General features: G+C 56.0%; 7 protein-coding genes across 7 annotated transcripts; 5 read left to right on the forward strand and 2 right to left on the reverse strand.

The window, feature by feature from the left end:
* Positions 1 to 58: 58 nt before the first annotated feature.
* On the forward strand, positions 59 to 3,118 carry J3D65DRAFT_614401 (fungal-specific transcription factor domain-containing protein). Its single transcript, XM_066799206.1, has 3 exons — positions 59 to 496; positions 550 to 576; positions 628 to 3,118. The coding sequence occupies exons 1-3, from the start codon at positions 435 to 437 to the stop codon at positions 2,924 to 2,926; spliced, it is 2,388 nt and encodes a 795-aa protein (XP_066658908.1). The 5' UTR covers positions 59 to 434; the 3' UTR covers positions 2,927 to 3,118.
* A 2,271-nt stretch (positions 3,119 to 5,389) lies between these two features.
* J3D65DRAFT_614411 (uncharacterized protein) lies at positions 5,390 to 7,384 on the forward strand. The gene is made up of 2 exons (XM_066799207.1): positions 5,390 to 6,199; positions 6,270 to 7,384. The coding sequence occupies exons 1-2, from the start codon at positions 5,449 to 5,451 to the stop codon at positions 7,253 to 7,255; spliced, it is 1,737 nt and encodes a 578-aa protein (XP_066658909.1). The 5' UTR covers positions 5,390 to 5,448; the 3' UTR covers positions 7,256 to 7,384.
* A 421-nt stretch (positions 7,385 to 7,805) lies between these two features.
* On the forward strand, positions 7,806 to 9,673 carry J3D65DRAFT_614415 (uncharacterized protein). The gene is made up of 2 exons (XM_066799208.1): positions 7,806 to 8,459; positions 8,533 to 9,673. The coding sequence occupies exons 1-2, from the start codon at positions 8,134 to 8,136 to the stop codon at positions 9,539 to 9,541; spliced, it is 1,335 nt and encodes a 444-aa protein (XP_066658910.1). The 5' UTR covers positions 7,806 to 8,133; the 3' UTR covers positions 9,542 to 9,673.
* Positions 9,674 to 9,747: 74 nt separating this feature from the next.
* On the reverse strand, positions 9,748 to 11,507 carry J3D65DRAFT_600349 (luciferase-like domain-containing protein; the record flags this gene model as incomplete). The annotated part of the gene is made up of 3 exons (XM_066797965.1): positions 9,748 to 10,899; positions 10,949 to 11,089; positions 11,193 to 11,507. The coding sequence occupies 3 exons, from the start codon at positions 11,505 to 11,507 to the stop codon at positions 9,748 to 9,750; spliced, it is 1,608 nt and encodes a 535-aa protein (XP_066658911.1).
* A 607-nt stretch (positions 11,508 to 12,114) lies between these two features.
* Positions 12,115 to 13,739, forward strand: J3D65DRAFT_664974 (MFS transporter; the record flags this gene model as incomplete). The annotated part of the gene is made up of 3 exons (XM_066802802.1): positions 12,115 to 12,309; positions 12,361 to 12,824; positions 12,878 to 13,739. 3 exons carry the CDS (start codon positions 12,115 to 12,117, stop codon positions 13,737 to 13,739), a joined length of 1,521 nt encoding a protein of 506 aa, XP_066658912.1.
* An 881-nt stretch (positions 13,740 to 14,620) lies between these two features.
* Positions 14,621 to 16,212, reverse strand: J3D65DRAFT_614423 (uncharacterized protein). Its single transcript, XM_066799209.1, has 3 exons — positions 15,328 to 16,212; positions 15,179 to 15,261; positions 14,621 to 15,124 (listed from the first exon to the last, which is right to left on the reverse strand). The coding sequence occupies exons 1-3, from the start codon at positions 15,808 to 15,810 to the stop codon at positions 14,965 to 14,967; spliced, it is 726 nt and encodes a 241-aa protein (XP_066658913.1). The 5' UTR covers positions 15,811 to 16,212; the 3' UTR covers positions 14,621 to 14,964.
* A 384-nt stretch (positions 16,213 to 16,596) lies between these two features.
* Positions 16,597 to 18,848, forward strand: J3D65DRAFT_222753 (uncharacterized protein). The gene has a single exon (XM_066794601.1). The coding sequence runs from the start codon at positions 16,820 to 16,822 to the stop codon at positions 18,644 to 18,646; it is 1,827 nt and encodes a 608-aa protein (XP_066658914.1). The 5' UTR covers positions 16,597 to 16,819; the 3' UTR covers positions 18,647 to 18,848.
* Positions 18,849 to 19,462: the final 614 nt, after the last annotated feature.

The raw sequence follows: 19,462 nt of genomic DNA on the forward strand, positions 1-19,462 counted from the left end.
GGGCCGGCCGCAGCATGAAGCGCCTCAGGCCTGAACGTGGAACCTTGGATGTTGATGTCCTTGCGAATGGAGGAAGATGGTGGTGAGGCGAACCAGAACCAACACAAGGCAGGTCACAGCGAGAGAGGGTCCTGCTCAGCCCTGCCGTCTTCCCCACAAGCTACATGCAACGATTACTCGGTGGCCGCGTCTAGTCTCGTCTCTTATCTGCTGAACCCGCGCCAAGCATCACCTTCTGGCTGCTATCAGCCGCGTCCCACCCTCATCCATGCCGTCCATCACAAGCTTCCCCACCGCCGTCTTTTCGCGAGCCATGATTTCCAGTCTTCCTCTCCTCACAACCCAACCCGCTCATATCTGCCTGACAACACTGGCTGACGAGAGCCTCCCCATGCCGTCGTCGACCTTACATCCCGCCGTCCAATCACATCGACATGCCCCGCCCCAAGAAAGTCGGTGCTCCTGAACCCAAAAGGCGGAGTAGAAACGGCTGCTGGCAAGTTGCAACTTTTGGCCTAAAAGAGAACCATTACTAACCGCCCTTCCCAGGCCATGCAAGGGGCGCAAGGTCAAATGGTGAATCTTTCTTCGCATTTCTTCTTCCAACGCTAACACTTTCATTCCAAGTGGGGAAGAAAAACCCAAATGTCTAAACTGCGAGCGCAACGGCGAGGTGTGCGACTATTCCATTCGCCTCAACTGGGGTGGTCGCACGAGGAGGCAGGATGACGACTTCACCATGACCCTTCGCTTCTCTCCGCCCTCAAATTCCTATTCTCTTCCTTTTCCCTCGGCCGAACAATTTACCCAACACCCTCCGCCGCCTGAGCCACAGCACCGCCGATCCGACTCGAGTACACAATATTTGCCTCCTCAGTCCTCGGAAAATGAACGTTTGGATCAACCAACCCACATGTTGTACGACACGCGACGAGGCTCGACGCCATCCGCGGCCGAAGGCTCCAGACCCATTTCCATCCCGATAGACCCGAGGATTCACGCCGCCCAAGATCACTACAGCATCGATTACCCTTCACCGCAGAGCTGGTCGAATCTGCACCACACTCGACCTGACGCCGCGTCTCCTATGCTTCCACCTCTACGGGCAAATCTCGCCATGGCCTCTCCCGAGCATCGGACGAAAAGGTTGAGGTTGAGTCCCTTTGGCGAATCACCTGCACAATCGCTCTCGACCATGACCAGGCATGACGGTTCTGTGGACTCCGTAACGGCGGGCCACGCACCGCCAGACGTGCCGTCGCCCTTTACTCTGCCCCCGATGACACCTTACAGTCCCTTCATGTCACTTCCTCTAACCCCGGGATCGTCCGTGGCCTCGGAGGAAAGCACCGCGAGGTCTGTTCCAATGCATCTGCCATCCTCGCAGCAATCCAGCGACTCACGCCGTCTCTCCGTCAACTATCTGCTCACAAACAGCAGTCCGACACGCACTAACGTGGTGGACAGTGGACCCAAAAACATGTACATCAACTATGGATTCGACATCGGTCAGCCGGATCTGGACATTCCAAACAACAAGGATCCCGAAGCCATCATTGCCTTCAGCCCTCCAGCTCACCCCGAAACCTCTGAGGAGACCACTTCCGCCCAGAGCACTGCATTCGAAGCAAACGGTTACTATGAGAAGCCGGTGCGGATTAGAATCCCAAAGGAGCTAGAGCCTCTGCCTCCTCTTCTGCTGGAAAGTCCGATGAATTTGCTCTACTTTCATCATTTTTTGAACCACACCGCACGTCTATTAGTTCCACACGACTGCGAAGAAAACCCGTTTCGCTGTGTTCTGCCCAAGATGGCAGTCCGCGACAAGGACCTTTTGAGCTTGTTGCTTGCATTTTCAGCTTCTCATCGCGCTCGCCTCCTTTGCCATACGGAGCCGTCCAACCGAATCGCTATCTGGATGCAGGACGTTTTTCCGAAGCTGCGCGTGGCGCTGGAGAGCCCTGATCCTGTTTCTGACTCCATCCTCACGACTGCAATCATGCTCGCGAGTCTGGAAATAGTGTCGCCCAATGCGTTCGAAGTCCCCATTCCATGGAAAAGCCATCTTGGCACTGCACGCCAATTGATCATCGCTCGTGGCGGACTGCAGTCTCTTCATAGGGGTGACGACGAAAGCTCCTACTTCCTCTCACGCTGGTTCGCGTACCTTGATGTGCTTGGTAGTTTATCAGGCAGCAAGAATGACAGTCCTCTGGGTGCAGACTATTTAGCCCTCAGTCCCAACGATGCTCTCCCTGGCGACCTCAACGCTGATGACCAAATCGACTGTCTTCTCGGCTTCACCAATCGCTTCGTCGGCACTCTCGCCCGTATAGCTTCACTTGCAAAGCAATGCGAGCATCAACGGATCGACCCGCATGGCCACGTCCGTTCCGAATGGCGACCTTCTGCCGATGTTGTTGCTGCGGCCGAGGTTTTGCGCACCGAGCTTCGCAACGGATGCGAGAAAGTCGTGTACAAAGCATGCACCCATGGTGATTCCCGCTCCAACATGAATCCCGCCGCCGCCAGCATCTCTGCTAGGAAAGCAGACGCCTGGGATCTGGAAGAAATCCAAGCTACCAACTCGGCTTTCCACTGGGCAGGCATGCTTCATCTCTTACGGCGTGTCCTTGGTTGCCATTCTGCACATGGCGAAGTTCGTCATGCTGTTGAGCAGACGCTGGCAGCGCTGAGGAAAGTTCGTAGAGGCAGCACGGCCGAAGCCTGTCTCCTTTTCCCAATCTTCAGCGTTGGCGTGGAAGTCGAGACCGAAGAGGACAGGAAAGTAGTCAGGGAACGTATGCTGGCCATGGAGAAGATAGGACTGGGTCAAGTGGGAAGGGCGAGGCGGGTGTTGGACAGGGTATGGGAGGGAGGGAACAGAGCTTGGGAGGGCTTCGTGGGAGACGAATTCTTCGGTTAGGGTACGCCTGGGTGTTTGACACACGGTGATTTGTTGGCCTCCTGACTGCTGTTGTTGTTTTGTGCTTTTAGCCAAACTGGCTTTGGTAGTTGCAGCTTGTGGCATTATCAGATACCCTATCAGAGCAGAACTTGCACGTCTTAGCTAGTCATTTATCGGATTTTAGCGGGCAATCGACACATTCATAGTCAGGGGGTGGCAGTCGGTGTGGTTGATGTGAGTTCAACAGCTTGTGGATCAACGTCAGTTCTCTTGTTCGTTCTTCGTCGATGATTATGCTAATGTGCGTGCAGATATGCTCTTGGCCCCGAACAAGACCATGGCCCGATGCTGCAAAGCTCCGCACCCCCGCTTCGCTTGATGATCTGGCGCTCTTCCCAGCAGCCGCCTGCAAACCGACGCCGGAATTTCAGGCAGGCCATTCACGTTCCTATTTCGCCGACCACAGGGCGTCGACGAGATCATCATTACTGAATCGTATGAATCAAACAATCCTTAGAATCAAACTCTTGACAATGTCAAGCAGCAGCAATCTGTCGCCGCTTTTTCAGCCGTCTGATTAGAACCAGTCTTCCCCGTCTTCGCCGTCCTTTACTTTCCCAGGCTTCAATCCACCTGGGTTTTGCAAGAGGATGAAGATGTTCATACCCTGGGAAAAGTCATGGTAGCCTCATTGCAACCACATCTACTTCCCCGTGCTTTCCCATGTGTCCCGGCCGCACTGCGGGCTTCTCCTCATGCTGTAGTCACTTGGAAAACGGCTTGGAGGTGGCTTCTTGCGCCTTCATCCGGCACGCGCCTCTCGAGACTACATAAGCTTGCCTCTTGGGCTGAGGACACTTAACTTCTTCAACCGCACCACCCCAACCACGACTCCGAAATCACTTGTCCGTCATTGCTTGGGTCTTGATCTAGCCAACGCGGACTTGCATACCTGGTCGAGGAAGGTGTTGACACAGACCGCCGGTCAGTGCTCACGCCGAGCTGCGAAATCTTCCCACGCGCGACCCTAAGATTTCACCAGCCTGTGCCTTTTCCCATCAATCGAAGCGCGACCAAGCGTAACAGCTGGAGTGCGAGAGCCAAAGCGAAAGTCGATTGAGCGTGGTGGACATCAAGTTCACGTCTGAAGAGAGGAGGTCAAAAACTCCGCCATCCAGCCCTCTCCGCTCCTCGACCACCATCACTTCCTCCGCTTGAACGCATCAAGTCCTTCTTCAGCAAGACCTGAAGAATCCTCAAGGTACGCATCGTCTTCTCCATCTCCAAGCGATTGAGCAGGCTGTATCAGATCATGCTGACAATTCGTTGCGCTTGAAGAGACCACGAGCTTGTTGGCTCACCACCATCAAACCCTCTTCTCCAACACACTCTCTGCCACTCAAGTACCTCTCGCCCAGCATGCCCTACCCCACCCTCCAAGACCCCATCGTCGTGGAGTTCAATAGGATGGCGCATCTGTTGGATCAGCTCTGCAAGGAGCGCGATGATCTACGGGCAGCGGTGGCTATTCATGAACGGATCATCGAGCTCCAGGCGACGGGTCTCAGGTCCAATGATCTAACAGAAGTCAGGCAGAACTTCAGAACCTTCCACGACCACCTCGGGGGACTTGAAAGAAGGATTTCTTCCGTTGAGCATCAAATGGGCGAGATCATGCTGATCTTCAAGGTAAGCGGCGAGCAAGGAGACGCCATCACACTCAAAAGACTTCTGCTAAACATATTGAATAGGAGCCAGAGGAGGTCGTTGACGGAGAACGTCGTCTCAAGCCGGCTTTGGCTGCTCTCCTCAACGTCATCAAGGCCTCTCTTTGCCTTGCCAACCAGGCGGTTCCCGAGCCAGTCTCTGAGGCGCCTGTCGCAGAGTGGCGGGAGGACACGGTCGAAGAGGGCCGTACTTCTCACCCTAGCCGTCCGAAGCGCAGGTTCAGGGACTACTTTGCCCCTGCGGCTTCTTCGCGCCAAGTAAGCATTGTCAACGCTCCCTTTCATGATCCCGTGCTAACATGACATGCGTAGCCCCCTGCCGTCGTCTCGCAGGCTGCTCCTCTTCCTGTCGGTCGTCCCAACCACCCGGCCCGACAATACCATGCCACGCAAGTCTGGCGCCCTCGACCCAAGCTCTCCTACCACGACATCGATGCCCCGACCGTCCCGTCGTTTGGCGCACCCATTCCCGGTGCCACCAACCAGGCTCCCGTTGATTGGAATGTCCTTTACACTGCCGACAACGCCGCTGCGGCTAGCATCTGGAATCACCGCGACTACTCGCACCGCACGGTCACCATCGACCCCATCGACAGGACCTTGCCGCTGTCGACCTTGCTCCAGAGGTTGAACACTGGTCACTACATTGAGTCTGTCCAGCGCATTCGCTCGCCTAGAGTCTCTGGAAGTGACATGGTCAAGATAAACTTCTTGTCCACGGACGATGCCTATGAGTACGTCCAGCTTACCGATATGCGTCGTTCTCTTGCCAGAATCCCCCAGACCAGCAAACCCATCATCAGACAGAGCGAGATGGCTACCGGTGCCCTTTCGCGTTACGTCAAGGATGCTGTTTTTCTCCACGGTGCCACGCGGATTCTCCTGATTCAGGCGTTCCCCCGTACGCTCAGCTCTCCTCGGGAGCTCCGCATCCAGCTTGGCTACATCTTCAACGTATCGTTGGATGTGTTGCTCACTGACCCGGAGTTTGGCGAGAGGACGATCCGGATTACTTTCCGTGCTGTTGGAGATGCCTACCGCGCCGCCAACCGCTGGCGCAAGACAACCGATCCCATCTGGCGTGGAGTCAAGATCTTCTTCGGCAACGACGGCAAGATCCCTGACTTGAGCGGTGGTGATGCGCCTCGCGATGACGACGGACACGACGGCCCTGGTGGCATGCCTCCCCCTCCCCCTCCAGACTCATCGGACGATGATGGCGATGACGAGAATGAAGGCATTTTCGGTGATGGCGGTCCTTCCGGCACCGACAACAACGGCGGAGGCGACAATGGCGGCGACGGCGCTGGCGCATTCAACTTCACCCCTCAAGATATGGTTCCTGGTGCTCGCTCGGTCCTCGACTACAATGCGCGCAGGGCTCGCGGCATGGCCATCAACGATGCCCACCGACCGCTTCCAAGGTTCGACGGCAAGGGACCTGCCTGTGGTGTTCGTACTATGCCTACGCTCGCGGAAAGCAGCTTTGACGCTCCCATGGCCACCAGCAGCGGTCAATACAGTGCTTCTGTCTACTCGCGCACTACGAACGGTGGACCGGTTGGTGCGTCTACGTCTCTCAACAACAGCGTTGCGTCCAACAACGCGGGAGGTGAAGCTGAGTCGTCCAACAGTGCCGGCGGCGTTGCTGATCTTGCAGCCATGCCCACCGAAGATGGCACAACGGGCCTTGGAATCGGCAATGTCGACACCGTCGAGGCTGTGCACCGTGTGCACACTCCTGCCGAAGTCCATTACTACGTCAACGGCATTGAGACCGACGACGATGGCAACCCGCTCGCCGACCCTGACGACCCCCGCCTGGCCAACATCCCAACCCACCAGGCCACCGAGCAGAATGCCAACAATGCCGTCAGCACTGTCGGCAATGTCCCTGTCCGCCGTGGTGGCGCCTTGCCTGATGTCGTCGCTCGTGCGATGGCCAGAAGCAAGTGGGCCGACTGAATGCCGACTTTGTCGACAACAGACCTCTACTCGACTCCTTTTTCTTGACCAGCAACCTTGCGCTTCTTGGCTCTGGTACACTTGGTCTTCCAACGGTCTAGAAATCGGACAATCGAGAGAGGGCACCATGCTACCTGTACTTGCACTCACGTTAAAAGCGCCTCTTGCTCGACACTCTTACCGACTGGCTGACCTGCGCTTTGATTTTCTGCTTTTCCACTTTACGACGGCTTCGCGGTTTGCACCCTCCACTCTTCGACAGCTTGCTCATTCGACTTGCGCATACCAAAAGCGCCTTGGGCCGTTTGCGCCTTTTTTGCAGCAGCGCAGCTTTCGCAGCATGGCACATGACGGCAGCACATCATCACGGTACGCTGCAACATCCAATTTGCTGCCTCTTCCGATGGTCTGTCTGTCGGTACGCCAGCCTGCTTCATCGGCCTTCATGCGCGCCTTTTGCTTTTCTTCGCTTCTACGCAGCCGAGCGCGCCATCAACTGGCCGCTCACCGTAAGTCGTTACTGCCCGGCTACTTCGTCGCGGCTTTTTCTCCACTCAGTCTGATTTTGCTTTTGCTTTACTTGCCGTGGCACACAGTTGCGACGGCCTCTTCCTTTTCTCTGAAAAAGCCCCCGGTGGTTGACCCTTTGGTATAGGACGAGATGGGATGGGAGGCGTACAAAGGGACATGGGGATTGGGGGGTTGCTCTTTCGGGTATAAAAGGTCTGGTTCGGATTCAGTCAGTTGCTCTCCACTTTGCTTCAGTCCGGTAGTTAGTCAGGTCAATACAAAACCAGTCGGTTTGTCATTTCATGGGGCCAGGAGCCTTGGTATGGGTTGTGGCACTACCATCAAAATGCTTCGCCCTTCAAGCAGTGGAGGAGGAAAGGGACATGGTAGAAAGGGAGATGCACGACCTTGTCGTCTGGGTCTTTTGAATATTTGCTGTGGGGTGGAGAGGAAACTTGAGAGGGACGGGGCACAGCTGGAGCAAATGCCTGGCGGCCGTTCTCATGAAGCCCAACGCTCGCCTTTCACAAAATGAGTAGACAGAGCAGCGAGAGTAGCACAGGAAAGATGGATACGCTTTGGATTGTTATCGCGGACAACAGAGGCGGAGGTGGGGTTGGCGGCGGGACAGACATATGACGTGATTGGCGGCGCGGCTGAGGCCATCCGGGCCATGCACTCTTCAACCGCTTCCCCACCGAGTCGAGGTCATCACTGCCGTTTGCCCATATTTCGCAATTGCATCCTCCGCCTGCGACTCGTCAGACGGCGTCGAGCAACAAACCATGAGCGCACGCCATTCGCGGCGCCATGGGCTTCTGCTCGCTCCCAAAGCTCCCGCTCCTATCGCTGCTCTCCCCCAACTTTATCGCTACCCGCGCCCTCGAGCGGGTTTCCAATTTCGTCGTCCTTTTTTTCGATTTAATGTTTGACTTCTCTTCTCTCCATTTCTCTGGCTCGTCTGCCGTCCAACCTTGAGCTTCCTGCTCTCCCCAGCCCGCCCAAGTCAGTCAACCGGCAATCATGATCAGCCAGCCCGACGTACTCCAACCCAACCGGGGCGCCTTTGCGGACCTCAGGCGCGGCCTGACCATCGCAGACCTCAAGGCCAACGTCGTGGACCAAACCGTCGAGCTGCCAATCCGGAACGGCGTCACCAAAGCGGATGGGCAAATCCACAGCGTGCCAGACGACGACGTCCCCGAGCTCCAGACGGTGCTTCTGCTCTACCAGCCCAAGACGCGCTACGCCCTCACGCCCAAACACACCGTCCCTGAGCTCCGGCATAAAGACGAGGTCCTTATCAAGATTGAATACATAGGTCTCAACCCAATTGACTGGAAAGCGCCGTGAGTGCTGCCACAACCCGCTCCCAGCGACACCAACCCATCTACGAGCAGCAACACTGACATCTCTTGCCAGTGACTTTGGATGGGGCATCCCCAAACTACCCTACATCTCCGGCCGCGACTTCCTGGGCACAATCGTGCGGTCGAGCTCGCCCTCGCGCCCCGTTGGCGCTCAAGTGCTCGCCATCTCGACCGACTACCGCGACGAGCGCAAGTCGGCCTTTCAACACTACGCCGTCTCGGCCACGCACACCATCTGCCCGCTTCCCAGCAGACAAGGCAGCGCTGCTTCCGGCCCGGACCCCTCGCACGCCTCGCTCGGTGTGGCATTCACCGCCGCCGCCCTCGCCCTGGGCGTCTGTCTCGGCGTCGACTTCTCCCCAGCGACCTCCGGGGCCAGCAGCGGGGGATTTGACTTCCTGAACCTCCTGCGCTCGCGCACTTCGCCCGCCGCCATCCCGCACGACGTGCGCGCCGAGTGCCTCGACGGCATCCACGAGCGGGAGCGCGCGCGGCCGGGCGACTGGGTCGCCATCTGGGGCGGCGGCAGCACGACGGCGCTCATGCTGACGCAGCTGGCCAAGGCGGCGGGCCTGCGCGTCGCGCTGGTCGGCGACGCGAAGAAGCACGGGGGCCGCGTCGTGCAGCGGGGCCTCGCGGCGCCCGACGTCATGGTCGACTGCTGGGACGAGGACCGCGCCGTCGAAGTGCTCAGGGGCGTGGCGGGCGGCCGGCTGCGGTACGCCGTCGACGCCGTGGGCAAGGAGACGGCGGGGAAGCTGGCAGAGGCTCTGGCAGACGGCGGTGGTCAGGAAGAAAGGGTGCATCTGGTGGGCTTGTCCGGCGCCCCGAAGAACGTAAGGGATGGGATTGTCTTGCACACCGTGCCGATCAAGGTCTTCCACGAGGTCAGAGAGGTGGGGCTGCGGACCATGGAGTGGCTGGCGCGCTTATTGAGTGATGGACGGCTGGTGACGCCGGACGTCGAGGTGGTAGAGGGCGGCCTGCGAAGCGTCAACGGTGCGCTGGATCGCATGAGGAAGAATGAGGTGTCGGGGAAAAGGCTGGTTGTGCGGGTGTAACTGGGGTGTTTCGGCGATTGATAGATTTGGTAAAATAGAGGAAAATAGATTGGCAGTCAGACGCTTCCAGAGATTAGTATGGTAGCAAAGATTGAGTATCCATGACGAATAGATTAGTTGGACGAAAGGAGGTTAATGCGCTATACACTAAGAAGTGCGTGAAGGTCGAGAGCTTTCAGCTATGACGGACACGGCGTTGCGTGGCACTACACCACGTCCTGCTGCCTCCTCAAATCGTACGCTACAGCCTTGGGCGGCGACGAATCGAGCACCGCCTCTGCCTTCCAGCCATTGACCTCCTGGCCTGCGACAGGCTCACTCGCCGCCTTCTCGGGTTCGACGTACGGCGGCGGGTCCTCCTCGTAGACATCGTAGCGATACTTCGCCGCAGTATGGTCATCTCTGACACCCTTTTGCCCTTTGCCATACACCTTTTCCCTCGCAGTCCACTCACCCTGCTCCTCTTCCGGAACCTGGCCGCCGTAGATGCCCCTGCGGCGCAGCTCGGGCACGAGCAGCTCGACAACGTCGACAAAGGATCCCGGCGTCTCGACGTACGCGACGTTGAAGCCATCGACGTCGCTCTCCTCAATCCAGCGCTCAATCTCGTCGGCGACAGTTTGCGGGCTGCCAACAGAAACGGGGCCGAGGCCGCCGATAGCCGCCTTTTCGGCGACGACGCGGGCCGTCCAGCGCGGCACCTCGCGCGACGTCGTCGTAAAGGCGTTCAGCGTGCTCGTCACCTTGTGCAGCTCCTTGCTGTGGCCGGCGTTGAGGTCCTCGTCGAGCGGCACCGCGCTGAAGTCGATGCCCGTCCACCCAGACGCCAGCACCAGCCCGCCGATGGTGCTGGCGTGCTTCTTCAGCTCCGCCAGCTTGGCCTCTGCCTCCTCGTCGGTTCGCCCCAGGATGGGCGTGAAGGTGGTGAAGAACTTGATGGATTGCGGGTCTCGCCCGTTTTCCGCCGTCAGCTTGCGGATGTTTGCGATTTTGGGCGCGAGGACCGACGGGCTGTGGGCCGTGACAAAGACGGCTTCGGCGTGGGCGGCGGCAAACGCGGAGCCGGCTGGCGAGGTTCCAGCTTGGAAGAGCAAAGGCGTGCGCTGGGGCGATGGATCGACAATGTGTCGAGTGTCGAGGTCGAAGAATTTGCCGTGGTGGTGGATCTCGCGGATGCGGTCTGGGTCAAAGTGCGCGTCGTTCTCGGCATCGTTGATGATGGCATCGGGTGCCCAGCTGCCTTCCCACAGCTTGTAGAGGACGCGCAGATATTCGTCCGCCTGCGCATAGCGCTGGTCGTGTTCGATCGGGGAGGTAAGACCGATGGCTTTGAAGGCGGCCTTCTTCCAGCTCGTCACCTATGTCGAAAGTCAGAGGCAAGTTGCTATTCAGTGGTCAAATACTTACGATGTTCCATCCGATTCTGCCATTGGTCATATGATCTAGGGTGGAGAAGCGCTTCGCAAGGAGGAATGGAGGCTCAAAGGTTGTGGACGCGGTGATGGCAAAGGTCAGGTTTTTAGTGACCGCAGCCATGGCAGAGATTGGCTTCTCAAATCAGTCGTTGTTCAAAAAATCTCTTTGAATGCATGATGGAAACCACTAAGCACCAGTTTTCCCAAGCTCTTGACCATGAGGATAGGTGACTGACAATTGATGGGTCGGTGACGGGCCACTGAGCAGCTCTCCTGATGCAGTTGTCTAAGGAGCCTTCGTACGTGTCGTAGCCGCCATACGTATCTGCCAGAAAGAGAGCATTGATTCCTCCTCTTTCCAGCAGCTTCGCTAAGTCAATCCAGTAGTCGAGCTTCCGCTTGTGGGCAGAGCGGTCCGTCGGGTTCTTCCATTGGCCAGGCGAAAGATGGCCGATGGTGGACATGTCGAAAGCATTTATGAGAATCTTTTTCTTTGGCTTGCTGGCCCCGTTGGCCGCGTGCCCGTTGGCGCCATTCAATGATGCTGACATTTCCGAAAGGGAGATTGAGATGGCGGGGGAAACTCAAAAGCTCCAGAGACTATGCACTAGTATAGTGTAGTCTGGTCCAATGTCCAATGCTCGACCTCTTTCTTTGGGGTACATGACAAGTTTTTCAACACCACCAAGACAGACGAGCAAGCTTTACAGGGTCGTCGGGTAGTCCGCTTAGTCAGTCCCGAAGCGTCGAGCACGCCATTGAGACCCAGCCGCGCGCAAGTCTGCTCGCAGCAAGAGCGGGGTCTCCTTGCCCAGGAACCTGAGGAACGCGATTCTGTTTGGCTGCTGGCCCTGATAAACTATTGCGTGCAAAAACCAATGAGTTGCATCTCGTCGGCAGTGATGACACTGTCCCGGTAGAGGGTCGCATTATCGCTGTGCCGCCTTGGCTGTAGAATCTAGGGCTGGCGATGGGCTAACAAGCGGCGTCGTGGTGGGGGACTACTGTAATCGTGGGAGATCTTGCCTTGATGGGGATTTGCCATCATTGATGGGGTGTAAGACGCAACAGAAATATAGGTACTTTGCCTGCTGAGTATCAAGCCGACGAACAAGTTGGAACTGTCGACTTGATCAGCTTCTGGCCATTTTCACTGCCATGGCAGACTCGAAGCAACCAAGGGCTGAAGTCCAAGGCAGCCCCGAGCTTGCCACCGAGACGTTTCATGATGGCAGTGAACAGAGCAAAAGGGCGTTTCTGGCGAGCTTCTCAGCGTTGGAAGACAAACAGATCATGAGAAAAGTCGACCGGAGATTTCTCCTCCTGATAGGAATGATCTACCTCTTCAAGAATGTGAGGAGCCGCAAACTCAAGAGAAGAGTCTGAACTGACGAATGCTCCTAGATCGACTACACCAACGCTGCGACGGTCAAAGTGCTCCAAGTCGGCCAGCCCCGAAACATCTTGAAGGAACTGCACATGACTGCCGACCAGTACAACTGGGTCCAGTCGATATACTTCATCAGCTACATCATCTTCGAGGTTCCGTGCAATTTGTTGCTCAAGAAGGTGAGCCCTCGAAACTGGCAGACCCGGATCATCTTGTCATGGGGAGCTGTACTGGCATGCCACGCTGCTGTCAAGAACAAGGAGGGTTACTACACCGCTCGATGGTTCCTTGGAATGATGGAAGTGGGAATGTTCCCCGGGTTGGCCGCGCAGCTGTGCAGCTGGTACAGAAGCGACGAGATGGGAAGGCCGATGATGTGGATGTTTGGGCTGCAGCATATGAGTGGCATCGTGGGCAGCTTGCTGGCCTATGGCATCAGCTACATGAACGGCCTCAGCGGTATGAGCGCGTGGAGATGGTGAGTCGAAAGTGATACACCAGTGATTGCGATCCAAGACTGACCCATGGCAGGGTGTACCTTTTGGAGGGCCTAGCTACCATGCTCTTTGGAGCCGTCGTGTTTCTAGCCCTCCCAGACTACCCAAAATCGCCTCGGTCCCGCCGATGGCTGACTCCTCGAGAGCAGGAGTATCTCGAGACGCGCCTGTCAGACAATGCTCCAAAGACGGCAGATCCTGCGTTCCGGAAAGAGGAAGTTGTTGCTTGCTTGAAAGACGCACGAACTTATGCCTTCATGTTGGCCCAGTTCATGACCAATTTTGCGGGATATGGCCTGTCGTGGATGCTGCCAACAGTCACGACGGACCTCGGGTTTGCGGGCCTCCCTCGGAACCAGCTGCTCAACATTCCTCCTGCCGCTGGCTCAGTCCTGGGCGTCGTCTTCGCAGGCTGGTTTCTGAAGCGTGCCTATATGCCACGTCCAGCATTTCTCATTCTATCTGGTGGCGGCATGCTGGTATTTTTTATCCTGCTGGCCGTGCTGAAGAACAATGTCGGGATTTACGTGTCGGTGACATTTGGCACCACGTTCTATGCAATATGGTTTATTCCATTCTGGGCGTGGCGAAGCGCGACGCTCAAAGGCGCGACGGGGGCGGCGTTTGGGCTGGCGTTCCAAAACTGCATTGGGCAGGTGGGAGGTGTTGTTGCGCCGCAGCTATTCCAAAGCAAGTTTGCGAACAATGGCTACAAGACGCCTTTTGCGGTGTGTGCGGGAGCAACGGCGGGAGCTTTTCTGGCGAGCTGGTGGGCGTGGTGGTTGACGCGACGCGTCGAATGGGATGTAATGAGGATACGGAGACTCCGAGCAAAGGCGGAGCGCATGGGAGAGGTGTACGCGGACGATGACGTTGACGTGAGCGGGAGCAGGTAGACCTGACCTGACCTGACGAGTAATGAAGACAGTTGACAGAATTGGGTTGTCGGAAGGGGAGGAAGAGCGGCATGGTTAGGTTTCCATGCGGGCGTTGAGTCAACACGCCTGAAGTGGCCAAAGCGTCAAGCTTCCTGTTACCTTCCCGCGCCCATTCGGTTGGATCAAGCCCAGCCAGGAACCAAGAAAGGCCATGCCACCGCGTGCTTGCGCACACCATCATCCGTCCGGCTATCGTGCATGCATCATGTCTCACTCGGCTCGGGTCGACCAAGACATGCGCCAGCAACCCGTTTAAAAGGCGACCAACAACGGCGTCACCGTCTTGCCTGCTCTCAACACGCCCTTTTCCCGCCTTTCCGACCACGACAATCCACAGCCACAAGCTCGTTTTCAGTGGCGATGCCCGACCTGCTGTTCTTGTGAGCCCGTGAAGTGTAAAAAGAGTTTCGAGTGGCTCAGGTTTGGCTCCGCAAGCTCATTTTTAGAGCCGGCTCCCGAGATCTTCTTCTTGCCGACTCCCAAAACAGAAAAAGACTTTGGAGTGGCTGTCTTCCCGCCAACGCCATGGCGTATGGCTAACTCTGTCTTTGCGTCAACGCTGATCCGTTGGTTGTTGCCTTCGGAATTCCAGAGGCTAATTCTTTGTAAACAAGTATTGGACGGCAACGTGCTAGATGGCAAGTCATTGGTAACATGTCACTCAGGAACAAGACTTCAAACAGAGGCATTTACGTAGGACGCATTGGATAGCAAGTCATTGGTAACAGGCACTCAGGAACAAGACTTCGAACAAAGGCATTTACGTAGGACGCATTAGATAGCAAGTCATTGGATAACATGTCACTCGAGAACAAGACTTCGAACAGAGGCACTTGTGTGGGATGAATGGACAAACTGAATTCTGTATATGCCACTTGTATCTGGCTATGTGATAGTTACATGCGGGGTATCAAGCCTCCCGTTGGTGCAATCGCCTCCCCCCGAGAATGGTATTGTTGATGAGATGTCGTCGTTGATGGGCACCGGATTGTGGTCCTTGTGCGCATGAGAATGATGCGGCCGGTCTACGCTGTCAAACGAGTGCTCTTCCACCGTCGGCCATTACATATTAAAATCTGCTCCATGTACCTACTTCTTTGCCGCCATCTTTTTTGTCGTCGCCTTCACCGTTTCCCCCAGTAGTCACACTCCTTGCTGTTTCATCACGGCGGAGAGGTAGGTTTTACGTCGTCTTAGGCGTTTTCAAGGACAGTCCGTTGACGCTGTATTTGTTGGCGAGTTCGCAGCGGTTGAAGCTTCCCTGGTACGGCCCGCAGGAGAGGTAGGCCGCGGTCACTGACCTTTCGCCGAGGACAGTTTTGGCCTCTGCGCCAGAGGTATAGCTTGTAGGTTGTGAGCACTCCTTGTTTTGGTCAAGAGTCAGAATGAACACTCACGTGTACTTTACCTCAACGCTCCATTCGCTGAGCGATGAGTAACTTTCAAATAAAAAGGAGAAAGCACCGTTGGCACAGGCCGTCTACGTTCCCAATACATTAGATTGAATGCCCCATGTAAATTTCTTTCAAGAGGCAGAGGTGCTTACGAAGGATGTCGGATAGCCTGATTTTCCTCCATCCGTTCCGTACTTCCAATCAATGGCGCAGGTGTCGGTGACTTCGCCGGCTTCAACATTGAAGTTGATGGAGATGTTGTCATCTGGCGTTGGCTCTAGAGGCTCATAGAACTGGAGAGAGGTGATTATGAGACCCGAGGTCGTCGTCGTGGTCTTCGTCGTCGTAGCAGTTGAAAGCGCGGCGGCAGAGATGGCCAAGATGGGAGTGAAGAAGCGCATTGTGGATGAGTTTGAAGATGTCTTGAGTGGGAGATTCAGGCAGTTGATGTGAATGCAGCTGAGAAAGATGTGATGTTGAAGGAAGGGTGTGGGTGAGCATGTTGGCACTTTATATATCCATATACGTTCATGGCGAAGAGGATGCCTGGTAAGGTTACGGACGTTCGGACCGGGAGTGTCGTTCGGACCGGGCTTTGGAGCACGAGGAAAAAGCTTTCTGGTGACCTTGTACATGTGGGTGGATAGGTGACTGTTGGGCTGTTGATCCAACCCGCTTCTCCTCGACCATGACCAGAAGGTTCGTTGTCCCGGTAAATTCGTACATTGGGCAAGAGGCAGAATTGAGAGGAGCAACTTTTCCCCTCATGTTTACCCGGGTCAAAGTGCGACTCGGAGTAGGGACAGTGGTGACGAGATGGTGAGGAAATTCCTCTCTCGCGAGGCCACTAGACCGAGACACAGGATGGGCGCAAGGTGTATCCATATCGCGATGACATCCACGACAACAACGACATGGCTCACGCTACTGCTGTCATCGCCATAGCCACTTGGTGTTTGCTCGAAAGCAGCTGTTGGGGCGCATAGTATCACCCGGAAGTATTGAAAAATCAAGAGTAGAGTTTGCAGAGCGGGAGGATGCGGCTTGGCCTGCGATGCTTACGAGGTAAAAATAAAAATAGAGACTTTTGACAAGGACCACCGGCAGCGCCATCCGGCGGCGCACCCCGCAGCTGATAGAAGCAGGCACAGAAGCCGTATTCATCCGTCGCCGACCTTTCCACCCATTGAACAGCCAGTGGAGTGCTCTGGACTGAACCGGATGTGTTGTGGCGACCGGCGTCCCCCGCACCAGCCTGTCCTTGCACTGACGTGTTCGTTGCTGCGGCTTGTTTGCTGGAAAGGTACGGCTTGCGCACGACGTAGATCGTATCATCATGTTGTGTTGATGGCGTCCGTTGGCGCTGGTATTGGGCGTTGGCGCTGGCGTTGGCGTTGGCGAGCCAGCCTAAGCGACGGACTAATGACTCGAGTCGCGCCATCATGTGACTTCGCGTTGACTCAACGGCTCCCGTCTGGGGTACCTGCAGTGCGTTAGGTGTCCAGCCGCGCGACCCCAGCGACACCCACCCGACCCGACTGAGCGCCCGCCTGGCGCCTTCTGCCACCCACCCACTTCCCGTCTCCGTCGGGCTGCTGCCACACCCACCCACCTCGACTCACGGCTTCTCCAGTTCTCGCCGCCATGGCTAATTTCGCTCCTCCAATCTGCCGCGACGGCTTCGTATACCACGGCCAATTGTTCGCTGACGTCGGGAACCTCAACCGTCATCCTCGCGCCTCAATTCAAGACCTGAACGATCTCTTGCGCCCGAACAAGCCGGCCAAGGACGGCCAGTCGAGGGATCAAGTGGGCCACTGGTACTTCGCCCAGCTCAGACACTATGGACTTCCGACAACCAAGGACAAGAATGCTGCCAAGGTCCGGCTGTTGAATGCTCTCAATGGCGGGCAACTGCAGGTGCCCAAGGATGTCAAGAAGCTCGAGTCACAGCTTAAGAAGGAGTACGATGCTTCAAACAAGAAAGCGAAGGCAGAATTGAAGGGAGCAGGAAGCACTCCTGTATCTCAAACGACGAAAGCCACACCCAGTGCAAACAAGAGAAAACGGACCGACGACGAAGCCGTCGCTGCAAAAGCACCAGCCAAGAAGAAGACAGCCTCCAATCCGACGCCAGCCACGTCAACAATCAACGTCGGACGTAATGGGGACGTTAGCATCAACATCGCATACCAAGAGTTCTTGGGCACTGTTGGAGATTCAAACAAGCAAAGCACGCCCAAGAAAGCCGCGACCAAGAAAACATCGGCAACCGCGAAGAGCACAACCACTGCCAAAAACACGACCACCGCCAAAACCACAACCGCTACCAAAAACACGACCGCTGCGAAAAAGACGGCCACTGCCAAGAGTACGGCTGCTCCCAAAAGCACGACTTCGAAGGCCGCAGCTCCCAAGACCACGTCAGCCAAAACTCAGAATAAGACAACTGCAAAGTCGACAGCGCCAGGAAGCACCAAGTCGACTGGTACAGCAGGGTCCGCTAGGAAGCCCACGGCAAAAGGTCCCGCGGTGTCAAAGAAGAATGTTGCTCCAAAAGACAAGGGGTCGTCGTCCGCAAAGACCCAGGGAGCAAACAAGAAGACCACCAGCTCCGGAAGCGGCCTGGCAACCCAAATTCGGACTACTGGAGTAATCAAACAAGAAAACGACTTCCTCAACTCCAGTGGCCCTGCGACCCCTTTCGATCATGGCATCTCGCAATTCTACAATCACGATCCGAACCTTGACTACATCACCGGCTTCTATGATATTCATTGCTCCATCGAGGAAGACTTTCCAGCCTTTTGCGAGAATGGGTGTCGGATGATGCTCTGTCGCGAGCGTGACTCGGGTCGCGTCTGGGGAAGTTACTCCTTCGGCCCTTGGTTTGGCATAATCAAGTCGGACCCCGGTCCCACGCACTTCTCGCTTGCTCCAGTCTCTCTAGGCTGGCGTGCGAAAGATGTCGAAACAGGCCAGTTGCAATTTGGCCGTGGATGCACAGGTAACATGACTTTTGAAAGTCCAGAGAAGATCTCTGGATGGATTTTTGGCCTGTATGAGAAGGACGTTGAGTTTTACGGGAGGAGGCGCAATGGCCCAGCTAATTGTGGCTTCGTTCCATCCGAGTTCGAAACGGAATGGGCATCATACCCTGCAATCGCTTACGGCAGAGAGGGGCCAAGCCACGGCGACCTGTCTAACGGTGGCTTTTCCAGCTATGGCCATTCAAACAATCGTCACTCCAACGATGGACACTCTGATGAGGGACATTCCTACAGCGGAAATTCCCACGATGGTTATTCGAACGAGGGATACTCCGACGATGGTCACTCCCAAGAAGGCTATCCTGACGACGGCCTGTCCGAAGATGACGGCCCCGACGGCGAACTTTACGATGACGACGGCCATCTACGACCTACAGGCAGGTATGAAGACCTCATGCGCGAAAGCCTCGGAGGGTGGTGATTCAAAACAACATCTTTCTCGGGCTATCTTGCGGTGGATGAAAATCTGCTTCTTGCTCCGAGTCTTCCTATCTTATTTTGGATCGTACAAAAGGAGGAATTGGCAAAGATGCTCTAAAATCTTTTTCAATTGTGTAGGTAGTGCTTTGGTAGTGATATTGATGCTGATCAGGGCGCTAACTCGTTGGACCCGTCCAAGCGTGTTCTTTTTTGAGCTGATTGACATGGAACAGGGTCTGATGATGTTCCTCTAGAACCAGCGCAAAAGCAAAGAGCGTCTAACCAGGGCAGGCTGAGGACTAGTCTGCGAATCGGCGACAAAAAGCTTCATGCATGGCGATGCTTTTATCTGGTGTTAGCGACAGCGTGGGTTGATTGTTCGTCCGGCACAGCACCGCAGCATTATGCCAACTCCGGCGCGAATTCTTCAGACAAAAGTTCTCGGTATCATTCCTTCAGAAACATGTAGTCAGAATCGGTCCAAATGCAAGTTTTCAGGGTCCGGACAAGACAAGATGCAGGTGTCAAACGACGCGACGACAGCGACGGGTGTGTTTCCTCTCCCAGTGTTGAACAAGACAGGATGCAGAGTGTCAGACGATGCAACGGACGCGATTCTGGATGGGGTGTGGTTGTTGGCTGGACTGATGACGACTGCTCGCTTGCATCTCCCGTGGTGTGGGGGGAGAAGTTCGCAATCGGCTCCCGCAATCACGAATACCTCTCGCCAAGCACGTCTTCCACCATTGCAACCACTCACGACCCAACGAACAAAGATACGCCGCACCTCATGCTGATTACGTGGGCAAGCCGTGTA

This window comes from Phyllosticta citribraziliensis (assembly GCF_038025025.1).
Source record: "Phyllosticta citribraziliensis strain CPC 17464 chromosome Unknown J3D65scaffold_2, whole genome shotgun sequence".
In the NCBI taxonomy this organism is placed as follows: domain Eukaryota; kingdom Fungi; phylum Ascomycota; class Dothideomycetes; order Botryosphaeriales; family Phyllostictaceae; genus Phyllosticta; species Phyllosticta citribraziliensis.

Coding starts and splice junctions, on each gene's coding strand:
- J3D65DRAFT_614415 (XM_066799208.1), top strand. CDS start 8,134: ATGATCAGCCAGCCCGACGTACTCCAACCCAACCGGGGCGCCTTTGCG. Junction 8,460..8,532: donor CCAATTGACTGGAAAGCGCC/GTGAGTGCTGCC, acceptor ATCTCTTGCCAG/TGACTTTGGATGGGGCATCC.
- J3D65DRAFT_614411 (XM_066799207.1), top strand. CDS start 5,449: ATGGCTACCGGTGCCCTTTCGCGTTACGTCAAGGATGCTGTTTTTCTC. Junction 6,200..6,269: donor TACGAACGGTGGACCGGTTG/GTGCGTCTACGT, acceptor GTCGTCCAACAG/TGCCGGCGGCGTTGCTGATC.
- J3D65DRAFT_222753 (XM_066794601.1), top strand. CDS start 16,820: ATGGCTAATTTCGCTCCTCCAATCTGCCGCGACGGCTTCGTATACCAC.
- J3D65DRAFT_614401 (XM_066799206.1), top strand. CDS start 435: ATGCCCCGCCCCAAGAAAGTCGGTGCTCCTGAACCCAAAAGGCGGAGT. Junction 497..549: donor CGGAGTAGAAACGGCTGCTG/GCAAGTTGCAAC, acceptor CGCCCTTCCCAG/GCCATGCAAGGGGCGCAAGG. Junction 577..627: donor AAGGGGCGCAAGGTCAAATG/GTGAATCTTTCT, acceptor TTTCATTCCAAG/TGGGGAAGAAAAACCCAAAT.
- J3D65DRAFT_614423 (XM_066799209.1), bottom strand. CDS start 15,810: ATGTACAAGGTCACCAGAAAGCTTTTTCCTCGTGCTCCAAAGCCCGGT. Junction 15,262..15,327: donor CAGGCTATCCGACATCCTTC/GTAAGCACCTCT, acceptor TTGGGAACGTAG/ACGGCCTGTGCCAACGGTGC. Junction 15,125..15,178: donor AGCGTTGAGGTAAAGTACAC/GTGAGTGTTCAT, acceptor ACAACCTACAAG/CTATACCTCTGGCGCAGAGG.